Source organism: Terrapene carolina, unplaced genomic scaffold (genome assembly GCF_002925995.2).
Source record: "Terrapene carolina triunguis isolate 2854851 unplaced genomic scaffold, T_m_triunguis-2.0 Scaffold85, whole genome shotgun sequence".
Classification (NCBI taxonomy): Eukaryota; Metazoa; Chordata; order Testudines; family Emydidae; genus Terrapene; species Terrapene triunguis.
Genome location: NW_020664436.1, coordinates 1563777 through 1585837, shown reverse-complemented (window position 1 = coordinate 1585837; position 22061 = coordinate 1563777). Strand labels below are relative to the sequence as shown.

Below are 22061 nucleotides of genomic sequence, written 5' to 3'. Positions count from 1 at the left end.
GTCTCTGAAGAGAGAGAGCTAAGTGCAGACGCTGGCCTGTCTAGTTTGCTGGGAATAACACAGTGTAGACAGGGAACTATGCCCTCATGCAAAAAACCCAGTCAGGAGGGAGAGAGACACGGGTATCTGTCTAAGAGAGGCGAGGGCTAAAGCCTAAAAGTGGGTGCTCTTGCTGGATCACGGAGCGGGAATATAGGTGCAGTTGCCTTGAATTGTGACACAACCTTCAGATACCTATTTTAAAAACAAACAACAAAAGTAAATGTTACCAGTAAGAGCCAGGGACAACATTTGCAAGTATTGAGCAGGTTTCTTGAATACTACCAATGCTCCTTAGTTAATATCCATACCATCTCCTGTTTTACCAGACAACAGCTTCTCTTAGACAGTGAGTGTTGATCATGATAAATGGTGCAGCACTTTTCTATTGTGGGTAACAGTAATAGCTTAGGTCACTAATCACATTTAAAGTGTTCAAGAACTTTATGTGCAAGGAACACTCCTCCCCCCACCCCCGCCACCCCTACCCTGGGTTCCATTATATAGGATTCCACCCCATTGATGGTCACCCTTCATTCCTTCAAGAGTCCCAAGTCACATCAGTCTTCCTTACAGCCAAGAAAGAGCGGATGGGACTTCCTCTGGAGCTCATCAGTGCCATTTTGAGATCTGCCATAGGAGTCATTGCAGAACACACAACACAGAGGCTGCATGCTGCATTACTGGATACCCAGGCCTTGCTGGGTCAGAGAGAACAAGACATAGAAAGAGTCAAGGTTCTGAAGTCAAGCCCAGGTCTCTCATTACTACATAAATAAAAAAAAAAAACATCTCACAGACGACACATTCTCTCATGCCTTACTAACTTCTCTGGATCCAACAGAATAATTCCTGCAGCTGTACTTGTACGCCTTCACAATTGTTCTTTCCTCCTGCTGCAGGCAACAGCAGTTTGAAACTAAGAAGAATTAGGTGCCACTGCTGTGGAGATTGGTTGTGGGGATTGAGGAGGATTTTCCCTTTGCTGCTAGGGGCATGTGGGTAAAAGCAGAAAAAAAATAAAACCAGGAAAGGATGTTGTAAAGAGATGATATGATGAACGTGCATGTGTGAGAGCTTGTGGAAATGTGCACACATGGAAAAGACACGCATGAAACCAAGAAGGAGAAGAGAATAGGGAAAAAATGTCCATTTGAAAGAGAAGAGGAAGGAAATATTTCTGTCCCATAAAGAAAGTGAAATTAAAGCGGTATTACATTATTTACCTTTATTTTTATTTATTTTACAATTTTTAGCAAGAACATAACTTAGGAACAGGAATTTCCATAACAGAACTGGCCGACAAACCATTTACTCAATATCCTGTCTGGCAGTGGCCAATTTTGGAGCTTTAAGAGGAAGGTGTAAAACCCTCCAGGATGCATATCAGTGGCACTCCCTCAATTTACACTGCAGGGAATTTGGCCTTTTATTGGCAATACAAACTATGTAAGTATTTCCAAAGTTTAGAGGGAACAGAAGACTCATGTGTCTGTCAAAAACAGACAGAATACATCCACCATCTGTCAAATAAAATAAGGCTTCACAGTGTGCTTGGGGGTTAATCCCATATATGCATTTGTCACTACTGTTCATTCTGATTTCGGCTCAGGCTGCTCTGTAGCTTGATGCTCTCTCTGCCATCTCTTTAAATTTCTTCCAGAGTCAGTCAGCCAGCTTGTTATAATAATTAATAATAATAGTGGTTACAGCAGGGGGCTGGGAGCCAGGACTCCTAGTTTCAGTTCCCAGCTCTAAGTGGGACTGTACAGACTGGAGTGGAGTGTGTGTGTGTGTGTGTGTGTGTGTGTGTGGGGGGGTTAACATCTATAGGATTTTTTTTTTCAAATAATGAACATCCAACAAAAAAACATCGTTGTTCATTTTTGGGCTGTGGTCTCATTCTCTCAAATTAAAATGAAATATTGTTGCTGCAGAGATTATCTACACGGATTTCTCTGCATTTGCTGTTTTGGACCATTATACTAAAGTTTCTTGTGTTTACTCTAAGGCCTTGGCTACACTTGGGAATTCACAGCGCTGCCGCTGCCGTAGGAGTGTAGTCGCGCTGCCAGAGCTCTCTCGCAGCGCTGTATGTACTCCACCTTTCCGAGGGGAGTAGCTTGCAGCGCTGCATGCAGGCGCTCATTACACTGGCGCTTTACAGCGCTGCACTCGCTGCGCTCGGGGGGGGGGGAGGGCGTTTTCACACCCCTGAGCGCAGCGCTGTACAGCGCCAGTGTAGCCAAGGCCTAAGTGTTTTTAGTGTCTGACTCTCATTGGGCTAATATGTTTATTATCTTGCCCTTATAATATAAATCAAAATGCTTCTGCCATTACCAATCTGGGAATGAGAGCCAGAATAAAAACTTTAAAATTCAAGTAAAATGTCTAATATTTAAATATTATGGATTGTATCTGTTTTGATATCTAGATCTGATCGATACAGAATAATGCTGGTCTTGTCTTCCACTACTACTGTCTGCTATTGCTGATGAAGTGTTGATTGTGATTGTGCCCACAAATATGTTCTGGTCCCACTAGAAGCCGGAAGAGTGTGGTTTACTACTGCATATATGTATGTGAGTATAAAGTAATTGTGGAAAACCCACGTTCTGCCACTGCAGGGCTATGTGACAGTGAGAACAGAATTTCTAACAAAAGCAGTCTTGAAAGGCAGGCAGCCTGGTGGTTAAAACCTTTTAAAAAATATGCATGTGCACTGTCATTTCTAGTGAATTTGATGGTATTTAAATCTAATTTTAGAAGCAATATTTGAAACAAGGCACGCTTCCTTTTTCTTCTCACTCACTACTTGTGTAAACTGGTCTAGCAGATTTCAATTTGTACACCGCGTAAAGGACCATCTTTCTTTCTTTTTTGGTTTGTTTTTAAATTGCTAGACCACTGTATGCAGTAAAGTATTGAATGGTTGTTGCTATAGCCTGGTGAATCTGGCATCCGTATGTTTAATGGCAGCTTCAAGCATATGCATCTGATATTTTTTGTAACTTTGTCTCAAAGACCCAGACTTGTTTATTCCTTCAAGTCTGCCATCCTTAAGGTTAAGTGTTCAGACAGAAGATTGTATTACATTGCTGTGAATCATAGCATAGCATTTTATAGCTTAGGCAATCCTCAACAATAAGATTCTCCTCTAGAAAAGTAAGATAGACTTCAAGTCTCAGTGGTGAATAAGTCTTTCATTAAATGCAACGTCTCAAAAATGTGTCTCTCTTGATCTCCTTAAGAGTGCCCCTAACTTGGGCTACATCAGCTCCTGATTTAATTTTTTCAATATGTTCCAAATAGGTGACAGACAAATAACTTTTGATCACTGCCTTCAGTATTCTGTCCTCACTAGTAAACCAGCATACATTGGGGAGACCTCAAAAATAGCTCTCAGTAACCAGTAAATGCTTGAAGTTGCCATCATTCTTTGGGACTGTGACCAGGTGCCCGGATGGGCTGCATGGAGAATACCATACTCAGGGCAGACTGCAAGAAATAGGGCAGACAATCCCCAAAACTGGTTCTTTATTCTATAATTAGATTAATCAAGCCAGTAACAAAAGAAATTCTGCAGTACCACACTAGTTAATCTGAAGCCAAACAGTTCCCTTTAGGCATTCCAGCCCTTGGTGCCCATCTGGGCAAACAGGTCAAATAGTGATAGGTTACTGAAAACCCTATTCACCATACTTAGAGTGCTACCTAGGGTGACCAGATGTCCCGATTTTATAGGGACAGTCCCGATTTTGGGGTCTTTTTCTTATATAGGCTCCTATTACCTCCCACCCCCATCCCGACTTTTCACATTTGCTGTCTGGTCACCCTAGTGCTACCAGTCCCAAAGGATCAGACGCTTACCCTCAGGTCAATATATATTTCAGATATTACTCAAATATCACTCTGTCAGCCAATCCTTAGTAAACTAACTAAAGATTTAAGAAAAGAAGAGAATTATTAAATGGTTAAGGAATCATATACATACAAGTAATTTTCAGTGTTCTTAGATCAGGATCGTAGCAGTGATGTTATATCTGCTGGCTTGTAAAAGTCTCTCTGGAACCATCTCAAAAGGTCAGAATCCAAATGCTGCTTAGATGTAAAGTCTGATAGAGAATCTTTCCATACATTTTCCCAGGTATTCCAAATAACTACTTGGAAGATCTCAATCCTATAGGTTAAACTTTCCTTGTTTAAAGTTCAGCAGACTAAAGATGAAAGGATCAGGCCCCAGGTTTCACTTTTATAGCTGAAGTGGGCTGTTCAGTGTTTTGAGCACAGCATGTGACTGAGGATTCTTCTTTGTTGAGCACACACTGTCCCATCACTTGGAAGTTAACATTCTATTTACTATGCATACACAGGTAATCGAGTTACACTGATTAACATAAGGCAACTGTTGGTTATACATTATATCATGGATAGATAAGCTGAAGACGATATATGCAATATTGTTAATTTCATGCAGCGTCTCATCTTTGATCTTAAGGTTGACTGAAAACAGTTGCATACATAATATAAAGGCAATTAAGACATGAAGAGGAATTAGCATCTACAAGCTAATTTGGATACATTGTTAAACATCTAATAGTATACAGGTAAACAAAGAATAATATACTTAGTATTTACCCTTGGTTTCTATTGCTACAAATGAATCGGTTAATGATTGCTGGTCTAGTACATCTCTTTGAAATTTACATACAAGTGAATTGTCCTGATACAATTGTAATGCCTCTTGTTAAGTGATTATGGGTCAGACACAGGTTAGCTGGGTTGCCAGAGTCATAGAGATTTAAATGTCTTTCAGCACAAACTCAAATTTTTCAAGATAGGATTTTTTTATATAGAAGATCTAGAATATAAAGCACAGGTTGCTGCTTTGCATGGCATCAACTACAACACGAGCATCTTGTCTAAGCATGACCAGCACTATGTACAATTTTGCTATCTAAATTCAAACTGAGGGCTTGTCTATGCAGAAAATTATTCTAGAATAAAATAGGTTGTGAATTTAATCAGGAATACTATTCCTGATTCACTCCAGGATAAGAGCATCCAAATGGGGAGTGAATCAGGAATAGTATTCCAGATTAAATATTTCAGAATAGCTATTCCAGTTCACTTCCCTGTTTACACAAAATCTAACCAGTTTTGATTTGATATCCACAACTCTCACAAAGCTATTATTCCCCACATGATAACACCAGCTTTCCCTGATTCTGTTTTTATTTCCAGATGGTACACCAGCAAAGAGAGTACATGGTTTCCTATCTTCCACAAATCTGATGCACGCTGATTTAGCTCAGATACAAATTCATCATTGGATCCATCAGCAAGCACAGTAATACATCTTGCTTTCTGTATGCATTTCTGAGACACCTCCCTCAGAGACTTTGAAATTGCCCATATAAAGTCTTCTTCAGCATGGATATTAACGTAATTTGATACAACATTAAAGTAGTTTTTGGTCTGCAAATGTAGAGCATTTCAAAATCGCAGAGACCTCTCTAGACTTAGCAAAGGGGTGCTTTTTCAATCAAGTCAGCTTACAAAGTGAATTGAAAACCCCACTTGCCACCAATGTAGACACAGTTTAAGTGGAGTTTCAAGCAAGTTAAGCTAGCTCAACTGAGCTAACTTTATTGCAGCCTTCCACATTTTTTTTTTTAAACACTAGTTTACACATAAGGCCCAAGGCCCGGTGTACCGAAGAGCAAAATGGGTAGGTTTTTCCAATCACATTAGTTAAATCAAGTTAGCTTAACACAAGTGAAAAGCCCTCCAATGCCTATTAATGTGCAGGCTAATATGTTTTAATCCATCAGCTATAAAAGGTCCAGCTAACATGACTTCAAATGTGTTATCCTATGTGTTTTAACAAGGGCCAAGCTTTAATCACATTAAACTAACACAGTTGAAACACACTTTTTTCCAATCAGGACAGGGCCTAAGACTGTAACTGCATTTAACAATTGTGACAGTTGTGTCATATATGTGACAAACTTTTGCATCTCCTTGTATTGCATTTTACAGAACAAACTAGTAACAGGAACTTTTTGTGGATAAAGGGCCACATTTTTTATTTTAGTACTTTTAAATCTGTGCTGGAGAATTCATGTACATGTAGGGATCAATTCTAAAAGGTCTTGTAAGAGGACTATGTTTCTTCTAAGCTTCTGATGCTTTCTACAAATTACACAAAACACTTAATCTTCCTGACACAAAACCCATGGACAGTTTTTCATGAATTCTGGAATGGGTGTCTATGTTTCGCACATTCCATATTCTTCTGAGCCATGTATTTTATACTTTCTTGACCAGCAACTTCAGTATTATCCCATGCTGATATAGGTTGATGGGCTGGTTTGAGGGGTGTGTGTGTGTGTTAACCAGAAAACTCAGTAGAGTCAGTTCATGTGTTCCAGACATTTTTCAAGTCTTATTTTAATCAACCAAGTCTGCTTATACATAGTTTTAAAATGTGTGTTTAAAATAGTGCACAAGTCAAGTGATTTGCAAGTTAGCTGCTGCTGACAGAGCCAGGCACTTTAAATTTGTATTTGCACTGTTGCCAACTCATGCGATTTTACTGCAAGTCTTGCAATATTTGGTGTTTTTCATAAAACCCCCGCTGTGGCAATCAAGAGATTTCATGAGAATCTTAGCTTTCATATTTTTTTAAAAAAGGTTTTTAACCTTTGTAGAAAAGCTTGAAAACATGACCTGAAAGGCTCAAAAACCAGAAGGCAAAAACCAAGAACCAAACATTTAAAAAAAAATGCTCATGTTTCTTCAATACTTGAGGTTGGCAATACAATATTTGTGAGTATGTAAAAATATGAGAGGCCATCTCCCACTTTAAAAATCAAATCAAATGTGTTTCACAGGAACAACAACTAATATAGCTCTTTTTACCATAGAGCTTACTCTGGCTTGGTTAGCATATTAAACTATCTCTTGCCTATGTGGTGGAGAAAATCGCCTTTGAACTAGCTACAGATTTGTTTGCACGCTTTATTTACTCTCTTCAGATCAAATCAAACTGTCCTTCTGGTAGGCTTGCCTGGATCTAAGGCAGGGGTCACAGACTACTATGGTCTGAGTGAAAAAATTAATTTGCCTTTCTGGCAAAGAGAACTTTGAACAGCCTGAGTAAAACTGGAAACTCAAGACTCAATCTTCCCTGTCCTCAAGTTACCACAGGCGGCTGATTAAAGCGCTAGCGGACAATGCATTCAAACTGAGGGTCAGCCTCAGGCATTCCTCTCAGTGCACTTCTCCCTGGGTCTACACTCTTCTCTCAAAGTATTACTTGCATGGCTGACATCAGCTAGAACCAACCCTCTAACTGGCAGCTCAGTTATACTGTTCTGCTCAGCCTCTTCTCCTTTCCCCCTACACCCGAAGCAGGTCTTTGCTTCACTCCCATTCACCCCCTCCATCCACCCTCCCTTCTGACTGGCAGCTCAGTGCTGCTCTCCTGACGACACTCAGCCTGTTCCTCCCCGTTCATCCACGCACAGTAGGAAGGAAACCTGACACTGTTTTTACTAGCACAGGCTCGTGGGGCAAGAGGGTTTTCCCAGCCCAGTGTGATCTGTGGTTTACAGCCAGGACCCCTGGGTTCTCTTGCAGCCTCTGACCCACTATGTGACCCGCCCCGTCTCTGAGCCTCAGTCGAGGCCCCCGAGCAATGGGGGCGGGGCTGGGACACCGAGTAGCGCTCGCTTGTCACCGCACCAGCGAGCGACTCCACGTACTAACCTGACCAGGTCGGTCATGCAGGATCCCACCACCACCACCTCAGCCGGGCCAGCAGCTGCCATAGCCCCAGAGGCGCAGGGACAGGCCCTAAGACACTGCGCTAGGCTCAGCGGCGGGGCTTCCGTCCTGTGAACTTTGACCCCCTGCTGCCTGCGCAGCCACTTCCGGAGTTTCGCTGGTTGCCAACGGGGGTCCTTCGGCCAGCCCAGGGTTGCTCCTCTCAAATGCCTGATTGCAGTGCCCGCCCCCCCATTGTCTCGTTCCTTCCCCGCCCTATGGGTCACCCCCTCCACTCTCTCCTCTCCCTCTTGGCTGCGGCCTCCGCTACTGGGAGATTGGGACATTCATTCAGGCATGTGTGGAGTCCCCTACAGTTACGTGCCCCCCCACCCCCGTTCTCCCGGTAACTGCGGACCGGGAGCGCGCACGCCGCAGACAGGGGGCGCGCCCGTTAGATTGTGCAGGGATAAGGCGCGTGCCCGCGGCCGATGCTAAGGCTTTTTCTACTGCCCCGTAGTGACTGCAGGTACCTAGAGACAGCGCTGGGGAGGGGCCAGAGGGAGCAGCGCCCCCAGCAGGCTAGGGTGGGGGTGGGGAACGGGGTAATGGGGTGGGTCTCCTCCCGTGTCTCTCTCGCCCTGGGGGGCGTGGCGTAGATATGGAGGGGAACTAGGGGAGGGGCTGCCCCATGCAGTATGAGGGGCCCTGCTATAGGTTATGCTTCCCCCATCCCCCACCCAACGTGGGTGCAGAAGGGGTCCCAACATATTGGATGCCTCTCCCCACCGTTGGCACGAGGGATCCTGCTACAAGGCCTCTCCCCATGGCGGTGGTACGAGGGGTCCCAGCGTGGAATAGGTTTGCCACTGGACTGCAGTGGTTCCTGCGGTGGGGTGCATTGGTCTAATCTCAGTGTGGCCTGTGGTGGTGGTGATGAGTCTCCAGATTCAACATTTGAGCCTGAAGAGGTGCCTGGTCTTGTTGTCATGTGTATTGCAGTAGCACCTAGGAGACCCAGACATTTACCAGAATCCCACTGTGCTAGGTGCTGTACAAACACTAAGCAAAAAGATAGTCCCTGCCTCAAAGAGTTTACACTCTAACCTGCAGCCTTGCTCAAAGCAATTCTATTAGACTGATGCATTGCCCCCTGTGTAAGTGACAGGTTCCAGCATCCATCCTGATAAGAAAACAGATGGCTGCTACAGTGCTCTGTTAAAATAGGAGTTTGTGAAGCAATATCCTGATCCGAGTGGCTTTGTCTCGGATCAGGATGGAGCATTGAATGTGGAAGACTTGTTATCTCTACAGTCCCCACACTTATGTTAAAGTTAAGGGCATCACCAACCTGCCAGTGCCCCATTTTATGTTTGCTAGTATCATCCTCAGGCTTTCAACAGATCATCAATGCAACTCTTATTTAGGAAACCCTGGTATAGTGTTTTTTCTCCTGCAGACCTTGTAAAAGAAGGTGGGGAGAGGTAACATAGTGGTCTGTACCATATTGCTTATCAGAAGACCCCATTGTGGGACAATGTGAACTTTAAAATGTGTGTTATAAAAGATCCTTGGAATGAAGGACTTTCCTGCAAAGGAAAGTTTGGTGGCAATTATAGAATCAGGAATTAGATGGAAAGGATCCTTTAAGTAATTTCAAATCCATTCCCTCTGCCAGTTTAGAATTGTTTCCTCCAGTATATTCTTTACTGCTTTCATATGGATTAATTTATGTAATATCCATAATGCTGCCATCCAGGTTGAAGGGAAGGGCATAGCCTATATTAGGATCCCTCATGCTGCCTGATGCAGTTCCCACTCATAATTTCCTCAGATCTAGAGAGTCATTGTTAAGAGTAAAAAGCATATGTTAGTTTTACCTGTGTTACTAGTAACAGATTATTAAAACTGCAAGGACTAAAAGACGTTAATTTACTTTTTTTATTTGTGCTTTTTGTTTTTTCAAGTATTTTGTTTTAGGTAGTGAAACTTTGACTGGTCACTTTTGCTCTCTGGTCACTTTCACTTCACTTTGGTTAACTCAGTACTGTTGTGTTTTGTTTCCAGTACTGAGAAGAAGGATTAAATTGGGGGAAAACATTTCAGTCTGAATTAAAATTAAAAAAAAAATTCTGACAGATTGTTAACATATTGTATTTTGTAAAACCTCTGTTTACAAAACTTGAATGTTATTTGTAAATTTAGTTGATAGTATCTCTTTAAGCATTGTGTGATGTTGATAAAGAGAGCAATAACTCACTTGTGTAGCGTGGAAGTAATATGGGTATAAAATACATGATGTGCTGTACCTCATAATCAGAGATGGATGAGGAGAATGAGTAGGCGCTGTTAGCCCTTTATTCTGACGGTATCCTTGTGTTTTGTGACTCAAAGATAAAGGGCCTGATCCTGCAAGGTACAGCTTCAAGTGACTGAAGATTATGTTGAATCAGAAAAAAGATCACCCATATAATACAAAGTCAAAACTGAACTCACTTCCTTTTTTATGCAGAAAGGTGAAAGGGTCACCCCCCTCACATTGTACAGGAAATGGGTGAAAACTACTATCTTCCTCAACACTTACGTCCGGGTGTTCCTATGTGTCTTTCAAAGAGGCTATGGGGACGTAGTCCATGACAATCCATCCAAGCTGAGCTGAAAACAATCACAGATATTTGTTGCTGTGCCTTCTGGAAATGCCATGAACAATAGCGTACTGGCAACCTTATGATTTTCAGTTGAGATAATTATGTAAGATAGACACTAATGTAATTGTCTCTTGGTTGCCATAAAGTGCTAGGCCTTTGCTTGAATATAATGTTTAAAAAGTGCTAATTTAGGCTCTGTTTCTTGAAGATTTATATTTTCACGTGAATGACTTTCATAAAAGCTAAATTTTTAAATCAGATACTTCACACTGCTACCCATTACAGGGAGTTATCAATTTGTAGGAATTAGCCATTAGTCGCCTACTAATGCTTGTAATTGGGATTTGATTCAAGTTAAAACAAGAGAAAAAACATGATATTGTGAAGGTTTTACTGCAGGGAACTAATTATTCTCTTTATGGAACACTTGATAATAGCCACAGTCCATACACAGCATTATTGTTGTCTTTGTCTTGTTCTCTGGAAGAAAGATATCATAGTAACAGCAGTTACAAGAAGCAGCGTTGATAAGAGAAGGAAAAATAGCATAAATGAAAGTGGAGAGAAGGGTGAAATTTCAAATCCCCCAGATCTTAGGCTTATTCTTTGTGTATTTGGTTTCTGGAGATGCTTTTGTATATATGAACTCTACTGGGTTGTACATAGAGGATGTGAGATATTGTCCAGACTAACTGAAGGCTGTGTTGCAGTAAGAGGGTAAATAGAGCATCAGTTGACCTTTTCAAACACATAAAAAGCTATGATCTAGAAGCAGAGTACAGAATTTGGTTTCTGTACTCTGCTGTGCCAGTGACTCTGCATGATCTTGAGTAAATCATTCAGGGTTAAATTTTCAGAAGCACCTAAATGGCCAAGGCACCTAAGTCCCATTGACTTTTAATTGAACCTAAGTTCCCATGTCACGTAGGCACTTCTGAAAATTTTACCCGTATGTCTTTGCGCTTCAGTTTCCCCATCTTTAAAATGGGAATAGTGATACCTTTGTAAAAGTGCAATGAGATCTTTGGATGATAAACATTATATTATTTGTTACTAATAAGTAAATCTGATATGTTGAGTGAAGTCTTTCCAAATAGGTATTTAGTGAAGAAATAGAATTGCAGAAGTGATGCCAGTCCTGGTTGTACCAGCTGTAGTAGTGAAATTAATCTATTTTCTGATGTTTTGTTCTCATTAGAAATTACACGTGAAGATCTACCTAGGGGGCCAAATCCGATTCCATTGAAGTTAATAACAAAATTCCCATTGACTTCAGTGGGGCCAGGATTTGTCACTTATGGATTTTTAATTTGCAAGGGCTGTAAGCATTGCTATGTTTTTAGGAGTCAGGCTGGTCCATTTCAGTTGATTTTGCGTACTGATAGGGATTGGATCTGTAGTAAAAGCAGAGAGCCAGGAAAGATTCAATTATTTTGTTTAGATTCAATGAGTAGCCTTCCTGATCTGACCACTTGCCCATGATTATTGAGTTAGGAGGAGAGAACTGCCTTATCATACTCTGCTCATTTCTCTTATAAACCTGTATGTAGTTCAGTCTGTTTATAATTACGGAACATTCCTGAACATTTGAGTTCATCACTGTGTTAGAATAATAGTTACCTAACACATCAAATTTATTGCTTTTTAAAAAAAACCTTTGGTATCCCAGTGCTTCCTTTGAGTTACTTACATGGCATGGGAATTTGCACCAGGTAATTTTCTTGATTTTCCCCATGCAGAGCTCAGTACAGCAGGAAAGAAGGACAAGTTAAAATGTCTCCTGAAGTTGCTTTGAACAGAATTTCGCCGGCACTCTCTCCTTTCATTTCCAATGTGGTCAGAAATGGAAAAGTAGGATTGGATGCTACTAACTGTCTAAGAATTACAGACCTGAAATCAGGGTAAGTATTTGAATAATGTATTTGAGAAGAAGGCCATATATTTTTATTTAGAGTGCTGATTTTACTGTGTCAGTATGTATTTTAATGTATATGGAACGGAGAGATTAACTAGATTTCTTTTGTCCTCCACTACCATTCTCTAGTATTTGTGACTTTATCTGTTGTGCTATTGGTAATAGCTTTCTTTCTAAAACATTTTCATCTTGATAATATGATCCTTAAGCAGTAAACCCAGAGCTGTGAAGATTTTGTCATTTGCTTGCTTTCTCACTTTAACCTGGATATTGACTGCTCTAGATTAAGATAAACTTGAATAGCCTTGCTTCTGGCCATGAACATGACCTCTCCATGCTGTAAGGGAGGAAGAATAGCTCTTCCTTCCTGACTGATTTCTCTCAAGAGGTAAGTAAGATACATTTGTAATATGTGCCAATTATCAGCAGGGCCATCCATTTGCGTAGGGTTTACTAAATTACTAGATTCATATTTGCTTTTAATTTTTATTATTATGTGTACTGGGGGAACTCTAGAGGTGTACATGGCATTTTACTGAGATAGTAAAGAGGCAATCTCTGCCCCAAGGAGTTTACAACCTAGGTTAAATGTGACTTACACAACAATTGACATTAGGCAAAGGGGAATGAGGGAGAGATGTACACAAAACCAAATGATTGTTTCTTGACTTTACAAGGTACATTATATGTGCGGCATGACACTAAGATGTGTTTTTTCTGGCTGATTTTTTTTTTCTAAAAGAAAAATGATTTTTTTCATTCTTTATTTCTCTAAATGTTCTTTCTGGTGAGTTTCTCCTTTTAGGTAGGATTTTTTATATTGTATAGTTATGCACAGTATCTAGTGTATATGCACAGGAATCTAGGACTTGAAAGAAGTAGCCCCAAAGAGTGGGTATATGTCCCAATGCGTGACGAATGAGTCTAGGTTCTGCCATATACCAGGGCTAGTACTTATGTCCTAATATTTTCTTATTCCAGGGCCCAGCTATGTCTTGATACTTGCTGGTTGCGCCTCATATTCAAGCTTGTATGTGGGCTCTTGCTGAGACTGAATTGGATTAATTCAAGAGTCTGTGTTTTACTTGAAAAATCTCTGTTAGCCCTACTTTTTTCACACTACCAGTTTTTTCCAAAACATCAGGATTTAATAGCTATTGTATTAGCTCTTTAGGGATGTTAATTACCCCTAATAATTCCTCTTGCCCCTCACATATGTTAGCTGCAAATGTTTTTAATATATGTAAAGCTTGTGGGCTTTCAGCAAGGTTGCTGATTTTGTTATAGTTTACTTATGGGGTATAATAATATGTTATCAATAAAGCACTGTGAGAGTTTGCAGGGCGCTTCAGAAATGTAGAACAGACAAATTCCTTGTGAGTTCTTTCCTTATGATCTAACAATAGATATAATGGGATACAATTACAAGTATCGAATGGCGGGGAGGCATCTTGAGTGATGAGATGAAAGTTTGAAGCCTTTGTAAATGTAGAGGGATTTGGAGGAGGAGAGGGAGAACACTTCATGCCTACAGGAAATGGGAGGCTGTTCCAAATATAGGTGGTGACATGAACAAAAGGAGCCATTAGGAGGGAGGACTGGGCACAAATAGGAGGAAAAGGAAAGAAGAGCTGTAGGTGGGGACAAGGACCCTGCTTTTGCTCCCTTCGAAGTCAGTCACATAACTTCCATTTTGTGATTTCACTGGTGCTGGATCAGGCCTAAAGTTAGTGAGTGTTGAAAGTGAGGAAGAGGCATTTGAACCTGAAGCTTGAATGTTTGGAAATGACTGACTGAACAGAAATGTTTGAAGTCTCTGTCGAGTAAATATTTCTAGTTTTCCTGTAAATGTTGTAATTTCAAAAATCAAAAGTTAAATTAAAAAAAAGAGAGATCATAACTTTGTGGGAATACGACCAAAGCTGTGGGCACATGTCTCTGCCAAAGCACTGCTAAGGGTTTGTTTATTACAGGGCACGTAAGAATTTGTAATAATAATAAAAAAACCCCTACCCTCTGCATAGATTGACAATATTAAAAGAACATCAAAACATGCTACAGAAAATAAAAGTTCTGTGACCCTAAAATTTTGACAAGTGGCCATTTCAGTAACTGTGAGCATAGATAATATGCTCCTCTTCCACAGTGTTTCAGGGATCTGCTTGGGTAGTCAGATTGTTTATCTAAAATCTGTGGATTGCACATGACCAAAATGTGAATGAATTCTTATCTTTTTACTAAAGAAGATCCGAAGAAGTGGGTTGTAGCCCACGAAAGCTTATGCTCTAATAAATTTGTTAGTCTCTAAGGTGCCACAAGTACTCCTGTTCTTCTTGCGGATACAGACTAACACGGCTGCTACTCTGAAACCTATCTTTTTACTAGCCATCCAGTTATTATGTTACAGGTTTTTATAAATTAGAGTTAGCAATGCTCTGCATTGGGTCATAGTGGTAGAGTTTTTTGGGTCATAGTGGTAGAGTTTTTTGAATATTTGTAGCATTTACAAGAGATTGCATATTTTTAATGCATGTTATGGGATAGTTATAAAACTGAGATTATCATCCGCATTTTGGAACTGTGGGATCCTCCTTCCATTCAAGTCAGTGGAAAAATTCCCATTGACTTGAAAGGTGCAGGATCAAGCTCTAAGTTTCTATCATATCATTTCAATCAATTTTGAATTATAAATGATCAGCAAGATTAAAAAGTGTTTTTAATCATTGTGCTATTTTGAAGTCAAACCATGTGTTAGATGTTTTCAGTAAAGAACATATTTACCATTTACTTTTCCAAATTTACTGTCTAGGTTCATGGTAGAGTTAAGGTTTCTCCATGTTTTGCAAACTTCAGTAAAGCACTGATGTGCAGTTAAGCAATATGATTCAGCAGATAAAATATAATGATATGTTAATTCGTGCTGCTTGGGAGTGTGGGAGGAGAGTGTCATGGTAAGGAAATCCCTCATTTTTTTTTCTGCAGTCTTTGTATGTATATGTGTTTTTTATAATAATTTTTTATATTTTCATAATTCAAAGTGTGTTACAAATGTAGAGACATACAATCTTTAGCGTGAGCCTAATACCTTTATTTATGTGAGTAGGGCCTTCAGGATTTGGCCCTATAAGGACTTTGTTGAAATGCAGACATCTTTGGAGTGGATTGTGGCAATTATTTAACAGTGGTCAGAAACACTGCATAACAAGAAGAGAGAAATAATACTGTATTCCAAATGAAATAGCAGGAAGAATTTAGGTAGGAAGTGCATACTTACTCAAATCAGAATTTTGCACTCTCGTCCTTGTGAAAAGTGCTATGGACTCCTCAGTGAACAAAAATAGGTCCTTGATACTATAACACATCTGAAAGATGTCACTTTCAACAGCATCAGTTTTGGTGTTAAAAAGACACTATCAGGCACCTCTAGTGTATTAATAAAAGCCCTACTCTTCAAAAAGTGTTTGAATGAATCAACACACTTCACACTTTGATGGGTTATCAGTTCATTACTGACCCAGAGAAGAGTGCCTCCTGGTGCATCAACATCACATCCTGCAGCACTGAATTCTTTGGAGGTCTTTCTTCCATGTGCTGACTACTTCCTAACCGTGCTGTGTTTTAAAAATCTAATGATAGATCAATGAGGTGTGGCTGAAGGCATTTTTCATTGAGTTCAATATTTAAGTAGAGCAGAGAATGTGAATGGGGAAAATCAGTTATCAACCAGATTGATGTAGAAATGGAATGGTCTTCCATATGAAAGCCTTTCTTTGAAGCCTTATGTGTTGCTGGGATCCAGTTATTTAAGAGGCTGCCATCTTTCCTATCTCATATTACAACAGTTGAGGTCTCTGGCCTCAAGCATTTGTGTTTCTGAGGTTGATGGAAGGACATTCTCAGTAGAGGGTCTTGGCCTGTGGAACTTGTTTTCCTTGACTGTACATCAGAGCCCAAGGTTGGTGAGCTTCAGATCATACTATAAGGCTTTTTATTTAGTCAATATTTTTATTATTTAATTTGTTTTGGTTAGTTAGAGGTCTTGGACCAGGCAGAGTTTTAAGAGCAGAACTATATGGACTAGGTTTGAGCTCTGTATAATTTTCTTCTAGGTGCTACATAATCATATAAATAAAATATGGATGCTATACATATAGTCTATTTTGTGTTTTCTGCAATGAGATTCAATGGAAAATTCTCCTCTTGTAATCCCTTGGTAGTAATCAGTTTTGGTATTTTGATGTTTTTGCCTGTCCAAATTTCTCATTGATCCCTGGATCTCTGACATCAGTCTTCCTTTACAATCATTTAAATTCCTAAATAAGAATGTGCATACAGCAGTGGTAAAAAATAATGATGTACTTTCTGGAGCAGATGCTGGCAACATGCAAGTTCTATATAGAGCTTTAGTAGGATGTTCATGGATTTGTTGCCGTGATTCCTGACCAACAATGTTACTTTATTTTCTGTGTTTAGCAAACCGACTGTGATGTGTTTTGGTAGTTCCTTTTTCATATGGGTATTTCCCTTTTTAATGTAAATGCACATTTACATTTTAAAGTTTTTCAGTATATCATTTTGGAATGTACTGTGAAATAATGACTCCCCTATTGCAATAGTGTTTCCCTTAACCCTTTAATCTCCAGGCATTATATCAGTTGAAGTGAGAGGTTCTGCTTCAGGTACTAGAGGAAAAATTGCATTCCATCATTCACATACATTTCTTTTAACCTGTATTTGATTGGTTTAGGATAAAGTCTGACAGGCCTGATGGCTTTTGTTGATGGACAGATACTATTATGAAAAATTGCTTGCGGCTCCAGCCCCACCAGGGGGTGCTGAGGCTTGGGGTTTCAGTCCCGTGGGGGATGGTGAGCTGGCGCTTGCAGCTTCAGTCCTGCTGGGGGTGCGCGGAGGCTCAGGGTTTCATCGCGTAGCGGGGTGAGCCGGAGCTCGAGGCTTCAGCCCCGCAGAGGCAGGGGCGCTGATACTTGAGGCTTCAGCCCTGCAGGAAACAGCGAGGCAGTGCTCAGGGCTTCAGTCCCGCAGGACGAGGCAAGCTGGTGCTGGGGCTTCAGCCTTGCAGATGGCGCCTAGGCTCCGGCTTCAGCTGCACATGCTCATTATAACAGGAAATTGCATCATTGTAGTGCTGTGCAGACTTCCTGTGCTGTGATCTCCCTGCATGCTGCACACTACAGCAGTGGTCCTCAAACTTGGGCCGACGCTTGTTCAGGGAAAGCCCCAGGCGGGCTGAACCTGTTTGTTTACCTGCCGCATCCGCAGGTTTGGCCCATCGTGGCTCCCACTGGCCGTGGTTCGCCGCTCCAGGACTGCAGGAAGCAGCACGGGCCGAGGCCAATGGGGACTGCAGGTAAGGCGGCCAGAACGTCCCTCGGCCCCTGCTGCTTCCTGCAGTCCTCATTGTCCTAGAGCGGCGAACCACGGCCAGTGGGAGCCACGATGGGCCGAACCTGTGGACGCGGCAGGTAAACAAACAGGCTCAGCCCGCCTGGGGCTTTCCCTGAACAAGCGGCGGCCCAAGTTTGAGAGCCACTGCACTACAGGCTGTGTGTACTGTTCATAAGTCACATTTGAATAGTTTTAGATTTAAGTGTTAACCCTAAGCTAATTTCATGGATGACAATGACATCCTTAAACTGTAAGAAACGCAAGTATGAAGAAGAAAACTGAAGTTTTCAGCCAGAATGGGAGGAAGATTTTGCATTCACTAGTAAAGGTGGCAAACCCCTGTGCCTAATCTGCAATTCATCACTCTCTCACTATAAAGCGAGCAACTTGAAACATCACTACGAAACGACTCACAATAACTTTTCGTCTAAGTACCATCCTGGATCAGAATTAAGGAAAAACAAGCTAACCACATTAAAATTATGCCTCAGACACTACTTTCTGCATTCAGTAAGGAAGCTGACACAATAACTGTAACTAGTTTTGTTATGGCATGGAATATCGCTCGTGCTAAACATCCATATTGTGATGGAGAATTTGTTAAGAAGAATATTGCAGAAGTGGTTGCAATTTTAGATCCAAGTAACACAAAACATCAAGGACTAATACAGCAAATTCCAATTTTGCCCCACGCTACAGAGAGGCAAATCTTCCAAATCAGTGCTGATATTGCAAGCAACCAGCAAAATGATCTAAATAATTCTCTAGCATTCAGCCTAGCTGTCGATGAGTCCACAGATATTCAAGATTAACCACAACAAGCAATATTTGTTCACTATGTTTCCACAGATGTAATTGTGAAAGAATAAATGTTGGACATAGTGGCGCTAAAAGAAACAACCCGCGGTGTTGACATAAAGAACGCACTTGACAAAGCATTGACAAATGTGGAAGTACCACTGGATAAACTTGTCAGTGTTGCAATGGATGGAGCGCCTGCAATGGTGGGGGTGGGGTGGGGGGGGGAAGTAGCCCTTATTGGACTCTTGAAAAGCGATCCCAAATTTCTGGAGTGTCTCCCTGTTCATTGCATCATCCATTGTGAACATGTGATAGGCAGATACTTTAAGTATAAAAATGTTACAAAAATAGTCCTAGAAACTGTCAATTTCATCTTCTCGAATGGGAAGATTCATCGACAGTTCAAAAATTTCATTGAAGAGCTGAATCTTGAAGACAAATCTAATGATGTCTCTTTCTACTGTATTGTGAGGTACAACCAGCAATGTCTTAAATAGGTTTGTGGAACTGTTGGAACCTATCAGTGCTTTCTTTGAAGAAAAGGAAAAGTCCTATCTACAACTGAAAGATGAGCAATGGATGCAGGATCTGATGTTTTTCACTGATATTATGCAGCATCTGCAAACTCTCAACTTGGCACGCCCAGGGAAGGATAAGATTATTTCTGACCTTACTCAGTCTTCAGCTTCCAGAACAAATTAAAGCTTTTGCAAAGAGACAGTGTCAAGAGACTTCCACCACTTAGGGTAAACACGTTCCCTGAAATCAAAGAAGATCACAAACTGGAGGAATACAGAGGTAAATTACAAGGACTACTTGATGACTTTCAGGCCAGGTTTGAAGACTTATCCTGCTTCACCTTTCTTGTAAACCATTTCATGGTTGATGTGATCAATGATGGCTGTCCAATTCCCAAAACCATGGTTTACAGAAACATCTACTGTAGAAAGGGAACTATTGGAACTCCAGGAAGACCAGGCTCTAAAGATGATGCTTGAATCAGTCTACAATTGAATTCTGGAAGCAAGTTCCAGGAATGAAGTATCCTCAACTCAAAAAGACTAGTGTGCGACTCATTTCAATTATTGGCACAACATACTTTTGTGAATCGCTGTACTCTGTGATGAAGTTTGTAAAATCAAAATGTTGTGTAGTCCTTACAAATCAACATTTGACAGAGCGCCTCCTTACCACCTTGACAACGTATCAACCAGTTTTCCAAAGACTTACAACCAGGATGGAGATCCACAAGGCCTTTAGCTCTAGCAGTAATTAACAGTGTTACAGTAAGTAGGATGTTAATATTTTAAAAAATGCATGTGTAAAGGTTGCACATGTCTTGCGGCTCTTGAACTTCTGAAGATTATTGTATGCAGCCCAGAGGGACAGTAAGTTTGGACACTCCTGTAAAATGTATATATGTGATGCAAGTAATAACCTTGAAAGAAAAAAGAGCATTTGTTTGCCTGCCTAAATGGGGTGAGTAGATAAAAAGATAAGTGTTTATAAGGTTTAAAAAGAAAATTAGAACTTTGAAATGAATTATGGTTAGTAACTGCCATTGCTGTGTTAGCCTGGGGTCTGTGGTTTAACAGCTTCATGAAAGACCACTTACTTCTCTTTCTCAATTCACCTTAAATTTTGTCTTGCATGTTTTTATGTTGATATCTTTAGTTTGGTAAAGTGAGAGACTTCCTCCTGTCTGACCTCACAAACGCTGAATATTGTTTCAGCCACGTGTACACTTCAATAACAATGAGGGGAAGCTATTTGTGAGGGTGCCAATTGGTCTGATGTTGTCTGGTTGTAGAGATTTTGACATGATATAGCACTAAATCTACCTGCTAAATGCACTTCCAACTGTTTGTGGTAGAGAGAAGACTTTTTATTTATTCTAGCTGTCCATACCTGGTTGACCCATTCTACCTTTTTTGAAAACAAGACTTTTTATTAATGTACTAGAGATTTCTGCCAGGAGCTTCTTACTGTCAAAACTGCCTTCCTTTTTCTCTGCATAGGGCAGCACTGTGCAAAAAAAGCTCTTGTCATAAAAGGCTTCCTTTCTGTGTAAAGGTGGCTGTTAAGGAGGCTATGAAAACCATAATAGTCAAAAGCCTGGTGCAGCTAAATATCTGATATGGACAAGTGACATTTAATTACTTATTTTAACAAATGCAATTAAATACTTGCTGGATAAGTTCCAGACATGGTCAGTGCACCCAAGATTTTTAACTGATTGGTATATCTGACCAGAGACTCAAAAAGAAAGTTGGTCTTCTGCCCCAATTTCCTTGTAAACAGCACTGGGTGAAGAAGAAATGGATTTATGTAGAAGGACAGCTGTTTTGCTAAATTCCTTGTCTAAAGCTCTTCTCAGCCCATCATATTCCATGATGCACATGGCTAAATTATGCGTTTTCCTGCAACTCAGATATGGGATTAAATGGCTGTTTTGTGGTGTTTTACAATGAAACTGAGGCAGAGGAGGTAGGCTCTTATTTTCAGTCTCAGGTCAGACACATTAGTCAATAGATGCATTTAGAAGTTTTAAGTGCAGGTGAGATGAGATCAGCAGCTTGACCATGAAGGACTGACTTTCATGTGCATGAACTGGATACATAAGCAGGGGGAATCTTAAGTACAATTAGAGAGGTTATTTTATCTCTGTATTTGATGTGTTGGAGGCAGACAACGGAGAAGATTAGGTGATTACAAAAGAAAAACAGCTACAACAAAGAGGTTCAGGAGTGATATTGGGACTGCTGTTAAGGTCAGATATATTAGTTATTATTAAGAAGACAAAGGTATCTTAGTGAAATACTGTTGATTAAAACATGGAGGAAGTTGGGGTAATCTGAGTATTGTGAAACTATAAATAGAAACTCTAATAAAAATATAAAAATCTGTTTCTTTAAAATATTATTTTTTCTCAACATACCTATTTCTGTGGATTCCTAGGCCCTATTGAAATTAATAGCAAAACACCCATTATCTTCAATGGGGCCAGAATTTTATCTCTACTCTTGATTATGTGCATCCTACACGACAGTGGCTCTCAACCTGTCCAGGAGTCTAGTGGCACCTTAAAGACTAACAGATCTGTTAGTCTTTAAGGTGCCACCAGACTCCTTGTTGTTTTTGTAGATACAGACTAACACGGCTACCCCCTGATACTTGACAACCTGTCCAGATTACTCTACCCCTTTCAGGAGTGTGATTTGTCTTGTGTACCCCCAAGTTTTACCTCACTTAAAAACTACTTGCATACAAAATCAGACATAAAAATACAAAAGTGTCGCAGCACACTATTATTGAAAAATTGCTTACTTTCTCATTTTTACCATATAATTATAAAATAGATCAATTGGAATATAAATATTGTACTTACATTTCAGTGTATAAGTTTATACAGCAGTATAAACAAGTCGTATGATTTTTTTTTTTTTTTTTTTTTTTTTTTTTTTTTTTTTTTTTTTTTT

General features: G+C 40.3%; 2 protein-coding genes across 3 annotated transcripts in view; one reads left to right on the top strand and one right to left on the bottom strand.

Moving 5' to 3' along the window:
• Nucleotides 1–7944, bottom strand: part of RBKS (ribokinase) — a 99494-nt gene extending 91550 nt beyond the window's left edge. Inside the window, exon 1 of the mRNA XM_024198172.2 lies at nucleotides 7813–7944. Within this exon, the coding sequence (XP_024053940.1) occupies nucleotides 7813–7874 (62 nt within the window). The 5' untranslated portion in view covers nucleotides 7875–7944. The remainder of the gene's footprint in view (nucleotides 1–7812) is intronic.
• A 288-nt stretch (nucleotides 7945–8232) lies between these two features.
• Nucleotides 8233–22061, top strand: part of BABAM2 (BRISC and BRCA1 A complex member 2) — a 307510-nt gene continuing 293681 nt past the window's right edge. For both annotated transcript variants that reach the window (XM_024198185.1, XM_024198186.1), the window contains exons 1-2: nucleotides 8233–8338; nucleotides 12197–12358. In XM_024198185.1, the coding sequence (XP_024053953.1) occupies nucleotides 8301–8338; nucleotides 12197–12358 (200 nt within the window). In that variant the 5' untranslated portion in view covers nucleotides 8233–8300. The remainder of the gene's footprint in view (nucleotides 8339–12196; nucleotides 12359–22061) is intronic.